We start from the raw sequence: 7,032 nt of genomic DNA on the forward strand, positions 1-7,032 counted from the left end.
ATAATCAAAGACTGGAAAAGGAGTCATTAAAGTCAATAAAGTTCAGTTTACATTTGAAAAATTAATTAAATAAATATTTATTATTATTCTCTTACATTAAACAAATAAAACACTATTTATCTTTAAAACATTTTTATTTCATTATACTATTTATTTTTAAGTGACTCTAATGTCTTCATCAGAATTTCGGTTTGTAATTTTAAATTAATCATTACTTGGTTGTGCATCTACGAGGCTTCTCCAAAACTACTTGCTTTCTGCAACAAATAAGAGAATATTAATTTAAGCTCTGTCCATGCAAAACTTAAAAATTTGTATAATTCATATTATAAATTTTTTAACACATTTATATTAATATAATTATATAAATGTGTTAATAATATAATTTGTAGCACATGCTACAGACCTGGATAGCAACTTTCTTTTATTCTATTTAGAGATAGAGATAATTTAAATATAATACCGGTGTCTTCCTTGTAGGTTTCTTTGGAGTTGTTTGGGGATTCTTGTTGTTCAGTTCGACATGATTTTCTTTAACCTTTCTTTAATCCTACAAAATAATGAAATTGTTAAGTTATGTTGTCACTGTTGTGCACACCTTTGTTTGGCTTTTTTAGTATTCAAGTTATGTCAAAACTGATTTATTACCTTGTCATTGTTGGCTTTATTTGCTTTTGGGATATCAATTGTTTCCAAAATGATTTTATTTGTAATAACCTGAAATATATAAATAACATCTATTAATTTAAGTATCATGGTGAGTGGTTCGCACTCAGGTATTAAGGTGTATTATACCCACTGTCCATTATAAGTGGGAATGGGTTCACTTCTGGCAGGACAGAGTTTCGGTACTACAAGTGCAACATGGATGTTTTGAGGTATTACAATATCTCTAACTACCCTGTAGGGGAATAAAGTAATGTTGTAAGCATATGCCTATGCTTGAAAGGTTGAACCTTGAACATCACCATACATCATATTTATAATTAACATTCCTACCTCGACACCATCACAATCAAATTCATTGAAATCTACTTCAAACCATTGTGTCTCGAGAAGGTGATGGTGGCTTTGTTCCACCTCCAGTTTTTGATGTTTCACGGCGATAAGATGACAACTCTTTTTTTGTATTCAATTTAGTGCACTTCCACTGATTCATCAATTGTTTTTTGTCTCTTGTCCTTATATTTGCTAGATTAAATCTGATGTTTTGATTAAATAATGTGGTCATTTTTTTGAGATGCAGGTACTTATTAAAATGTTTACTTCTCTGTTATATCGCTCCAAGCCTTCATTTTCTCCTTATTAGTATTCGTGCTTAAATCTTTGTTCTCAATTATTGATATATAGGGTCGTAGAATATTTCTAAAAAGTTGCTGTAACAAACGCAATAAACAAAAGCAATGAATAATGGTTCATGTTTCAGTTTTAATCAACAATAATACTCGATAATACATACGGATAGTTAACCTCAATTGTATTGAAGCACTCAGGAAGGTTAGCACAGTTTTTTCACAAATATTTTATATTATTTCACAAATATTTTGTATAATGAAAATAACTAGGTATATAATTATTAATTTTAAACAATAATTAAAACTCCTATATTTGTTTAAAAGGTAAATGTCATTGTCAGATGTCAATTGTCATGGTCATTCAAAATTCTTGTTAAGCTGCTAAGCTAGAATATGCGTGAAGTTAGCTTCACGCATATTCTATTTCTTTTTACTTGTAGTTTGTCTTATTCCCATCTCGCTCGCGCACGCTATATCACACTGCCAATTTTGTGTCATAGGTGCGCGCGCAATCGTAAAATTTCACTCTCATCAATTTTTCATAACGCGCCTAAAGAAGTACAACTTCAAAAATGTTCCACAATATTAAAGAACGTATCAATATCTACAACTTTTTTAAATAAATGTCCATCCGTGCGAAGCCTAGTGTAATAATATAAACGTAAAAATAATAGTTTAATTAAAGTATCAAAATGAACAAATTACACAATCTGTACCCCTTCAGAAAATACTAGTAGTAACCGCAAAATCTTTCCCGTCACACGCGGTTGCACCCTCTTCTTAGGTAACATTCAATATTCACGTCTAACAAAATCAACTGTATACAAAAATTTAGCTTTTCTCTGTTGCCAATCGTTCTTATTATATTTTGTATGTGTATTTAGATACATAGGTAGATATTATGTTTCGTTATCATTTTGATCTTTATAGATTAGTAGATGATCTACCTTAATTTAATAAAAGAACCAAAAAAGACAAAAATATCAGTTTGTCGTTGAAAAGGAATCCATAAGTTCTCTATTATTTATAAGAATGGAAATAAATGTCGGATCTATCGCAATGGCTAATTAATTTGCGATCTCTGTATGACATATATTGCAATAATAGTTTAATGGAATGCTGGTCACCAGCCAGGTGACCTGTCACCACAGGACTTCTATAGTCCTATTACTTCTATAGTCCACAGCGGGAATACAAACGCACGTTTTTGAGAATCGCACATATCTATTTATTTCGTATTTTTAATAAAGCTAAAAAAATATATATATAAAAATAAACAATTACACAAAAATTATAGCCAAAAATGGAATACATAATATGTACAAAAGGGAAAAATATTCAATACATTTCACTAAGTAATACCTAATTTGGCTGTGATGTGTGATGGTGTAAAAGTGAGGGTATGTACGTGAAGGTGTGTATGTGGGGTATGCTCGTGATGCAGGTGATTTTGCGCTATGGATATTCTTAATACTCCTTTAACCATATTCCGCGATAGCTTAAGTCAAGGCTTAAATATTGTTCGTTGTATGTCCGGGCTGCGCGATACAAAACTAGAGTTTTTTCCATAGTTGTGTTGATGTGAGGAACATGAAACAAATGCTAACGATGACTCCATTATAAATAGAAAGATTTCAAATCATACATTTTCAACAAGCCTGTGTAAATCGGCTGACTCCCAATCTATTTCGATTTACGACAAAAAGTAAAAACGAATATGTCTAGCGTCTAACAATGTTCAAAAAACTCAAAAGTCATTCATCAACACAAAAAACGGGTCGTCGAAGCGAGTGTGAGACAAGATGTGTTTTTGCCGTTCATTCAAACTTTACCGTAGTTATTCAGTATCAGTCACGTATACAAATAAACGAACTTTCCTAAAAATTTAGTTTAAGCTTTTTAAGATTAGATTACATTATAAAAGTGAAGAACGAAATGAAAAATTTTATTCGGCCATAGATATTTAATGCTCACATCCTAATAGCATATTAATGTAATAAACAAATACAGAATATTATAATACCAAAACTCCGATTTCATTTCGAATGAATAATTAAACAACTGAACTGATTATGATAGTATAAATACATTTTCTCTCCCACATATGATTTCGTTTAATAACTTAAAGGATTTTCTCATCAAGTCTTTACGATTTCTAAAGTCAAAGTCAAAGTCAAATCATTTATTTTAATTAGACCATCTAAAATGGCACTTTTGAACGTCAAAAAAATACAAAGAAGATTCTAGTTGCCCCTTCCAAAATGTAGTTTCGTGTGGAGAAGAATGGGCAAGAAACTCCACACTTACTCTTTAAAATAGGTTTACAATATTTTGTTACATTTGTTAAATAATTATATGTGACGACAATGTACTCTTAGAATAAACGACTATACTAAAAAAGTTAGTATACATTTTCCTCACATATTTACAAATATCGAAACCGTAGAATATTAACATTAAAAAGTAATAAAAATATTAAAAAAAACACAACAAAACAGTGTGTGAGATACAATAAAATAATTACATTTGTAGCATTATAAATTAAAAAAAAAAAAATAACAAAAATATGTTAAAGCAACAATAACAATAGATGTACAATCCGGACGTAATTGAAATGCCATTCAATAACTCATAGTTTATGTCTATAAATTATTAAATACTCAACATGACATTAATATCGATCAAAAATCGATATATTCCAATCTCAGAATGTCAAGTACAATATCAAAGTTCAATGAACGCTTATGTAATTTTAACTCGGTAATTGCGTATTAAAATCACGGTTGCGTAGTTTTATCTTGTCGGATTTTTTGTCGACTTAATATATTTAGGTGGGCCTCTGACTCGGCGAGTTTATAGTAGAGTTTATAGAAGCGTGTGTATTTCAATGAAATTTTAAATAAATCATTACGTTGCTAATGATGTCTCTTTTGCCATTTTTTTCTCTATGTCTGTTTGATTTTTATTATAAAATAATTATGTGTGGAGATATGTATATTATTGTAACGAATATGTATAAATTCGTTCTTTTTCTTAATAAACTGAAGAATATTTGATAATGAACAGCAAAATTTTATATGTTCCAGCCCCCCAGACTACACGAAAGGTGTTTATCAAACATTGGGTTTTAAAGAATTTCATGATTACTTAATACTTCCTGAAGATGGCAAAAATAGTGACGAAGGAAGGAAACTACTGCAGCATAGTATAGAAAATATGAAAATTGCTACGAGGAGATATGCTAGACGCCAGAATAAAATGGTTCGCGGTAGATTTTTAGAAATACCACGACGAGAGGTAATTGTTATATTTAAATAGCGCCCTCAAGTATCGAGTAGCTGAACTAATGTAATATACTTTCGTGTACTACTTACCTTTAAAATGCAGCAATAGATGGCGTTGATCAATAAAAATATTTTTATACTTTTAAAATAATATGTAAAATCTATTACAAATATGTATCGAAAAGAAAAAATACTTTTTTTTAACTTTGTTTCAAATTAAAAAATTAAAATATTGCTTTAAGTCATAACTAAAAGGATTTGTTTCAAAAATTCTTGTCCCAATAATTTACTTCTAAATTATACATGGAGATGACACTATAAACAAGAGATTTTTAAACACTTGTTTTTATTAATTTAAACATCTACTTTTTTTTCTCTTATTTAATCTTTTTCTCAAACATTTATTCCAGGTCCCACCCATTTATGAACTGGACACAACTGACCTGAGCAAATGGAATGAAGACGTCAAGAACAAAGCTATTGATATTATAGAAAGCTATTTAAATGAATCTATCTGTAATGTTGAACCATTGAAACCTCAACAGCATGATGAGAAAGTAAAAATTGATGGACATTCTTGTAATTATTGTGAGGTTTGTGAAAGATTAATTATTGGTGACAAGGAGTATTCCATACATTTAACTTCCAATAGACACAAGAAAGTACTCAAGAAAAAAATACAACTCACTGAAAAAAAATTAGATGAAACTTCTCAATGATAATTATAAATATTTGACGCAGTTAACTATTGGTGTTTATATAATAATTTTTAATTCATTAATTTAAAAGCATTCAAGCTAATTTCAGGTGCAAAATAGAAGCTATCCTGTTTTTATTTTTATTTATGTATTAAATAAGGTGTAAAAGATGTTTTGTTAATAAAGAAAAACAATTATTAAGAGTCAATTTTTTTATATTTACAAACAAAACTAAATAACCATTTCAACTCTACTCTACTAAAATTATTTCTTCATTTGAAGCCGGGATTTTTGGTTTCTTAGGTGCCCTGTAGTCATACTTTTCAAATTCTGGATATTTCTTAATTATTTCACTGTAAGCATCACAAATTCTTGAAAATTCCCCATTGGCAATTTGAAATGGACGAGTAACTGGGTCCACCTCAGCCATTTTGTACATTCTCCTAACCATTTCTTCTCTTGCATCTTCAGGAAACAGTGTTTCAGCTCCACGTAAGGAATACTTTTGTCTCATGGAGAAAATTTGGCGTACAACCTTTTCAACTAGCTTAAAAGGTTGATTCATTATTGGGTGTTTCAACGGTGTAAGAGTAACAACGCCAACATCAACATCGGGTTTGGGGAGAAAGGCATCTCCGGAAATATCAAATTTATAGTTAACAGTACACCAACTTTGACACATGACAGATAATCTACATCTTTGCTTATCTAGTATCCGGGCAGCCATCCTTTCAGCAACTTCCTTTTGAAATGTCAATGTCATTCTAGTTCGACCAAGTTCCCATGGACCTTCTTGTCTGGATATCATCTCCAGCCACCTAATCATCAAAATCGTTGATACACTGAATGGTAAATTACCTATTAGATGAACCGGTGGAGGAGGATCATTCCAGCCTGTTTTTATATCTTTTGGAATGAAATGCGCAATGTTTGTTTTGAGTATGTCTCCAGTCACTATGTCTACATCTACATTATCTTTACAAGCATCAGCAAGAAGTTCTAACGACGGTAAGAAACGTGGATCCTTCTCGATTAATATAATTTTTCGAGGAGCCTGTTTAATGATTGATCTTGTAATACCTCCTGGGCCAGGGCCTACTTCACACACTACGTGATTATTAATGTTTCCAGCGGCGCGAACTATTTTATCAATTAATCTTGGCTCCATAAGAAAATTTTGAGATAACTCGCGCAAGGCTCGTAATTTGTATAACCTAATGATGTCTTTAATACTTGGTAGCGGCGGAAGCCTTATTTGCGCGATTTGTTTCGCTGCTGCCATTATTGTTGGACTTTTGCTGGCTCCTCAAAATCGTCCAAGAAAGTTTCTTGCTTAACAGCGAAGATGGAATACAAATAAATACCTAAAACTCCTGCTCCAATCGAAAAGCCCGTCATTCGATTACGTCTTCCCAATTGTTGCAGTTTTTGAACTCTTTCGCGATTCTTCTGCTCTATAATCTTCATGTAGTCTAATTCAGCTTTTTTTAATACTGGGTTTTGTTCGCCAGTAACAACTTTTGTCTTATAATTAGAATCTCCCATTACGATTTTTTTCACCTAACCTATTTGGGTTCACAAATCACAATTTTATAAATTCGGGAGTAGGAACTGTCAAGTCTCGTAAATAATAAACAAGCAAGCAGATAGAAAACCACAGACTACACTTGTCAATACTCTATAAAATACTTTGGCAAACTACAAAATCTTATTCAAAGAATTGCCAGCATCAGGAAAGGATAAAATATAGAACTT

The 7,032-nt window shown here is 31.0% G+C and overlaps 3 protein-coding genes across 3 annotated transcripts in view; 1 reads left to right on the forward strand and 2 right to left on the reverse strand.

Moving 5' to 3' along the window:
* Nucleotides 1–5,485, forward strand: part of LOC125048576 (tRNA dimethylallyltransferase) — a 185,126-nt gene extending 179,641 nt beyond the window's left edge. The window contains exons 6-7 of the mRNA XM_047647315.1: nt 4,382–4,592; nt 4,990–5,485. Of these exons, the coding sequence (XP_047503271.1) occupies nt 4,382–4,592; nt 4,990–5,298 (520 nt within the window). The 3' untranslated portion in view covers nt 5,299–5,485. The remainder of the gene's footprint in view (nt 1–4,381; nt 4,593–4,989) is intronic.
* On the reverse strand, nt 5,475–6,559 carry LOC125048578 (dimethyladenosine transferase 1, mitochondrial). The gene has a single exon (XM_047647319.1). The coding sequence runs from the start codon at nt 6,557–6,559 to the stop codon at nt 5,528–5,530; it is 1,032 nt and encodes a 343-aa protein (XP_047503275.1). The 3' UTR covers nt 5,475–5,527.
* Nucleotides 6,450–6,911, reverse strand: LOC125048579 (cytochrome c oxidase assembly factor 3, mitochondrial). The gene has a single exon (XM_047647320.1). The coding sequence runs from the start codon at nt 6,820–6,822 to the stop codon at nt 6,559–6,561; it is 264 nt and encodes an 87-aa protein (XP_047503276.1). The 5' UTR covers nt 6,823–6,911; the 3' UTR covers nt 6,450–6,558.
* Between the last annotated feature and the right edge of the window lie 121 nt (nt 6,912–7,032).

The sequence above is a fragment of the Pieris napi genome, chromosome 4 (genome assembly GCF_905475465.1).
Source record: "Pieris napi chromosome 4, ilPieNapi1.2, whole genome shotgun sequence".
Classification (NCBI taxonomy): domain Eukaryota; kingdom Metazoa; phylum Arthropoda; class Insecta; order Lepidoptera; family Pieridae; genus Pieris; species Pieris napi.

Excerpts from the sequence above, each read along its gene's own strand:
- LOC125048578 (XM_047647319.1), bottom strand. The coding sequence starts at position 6,559 with ATGGCAGCAGCGAAACAAATCGCGCAAATAAGGCTTCCGCCGCTACCA.
- LOC125048579 (XM_047647320.1), bottom strand. The coding sequence starts at position 6,822 with ATGGGAGATTCTAATTATAAGACAAAAGTTGTTACTGGCGAACAAAAC.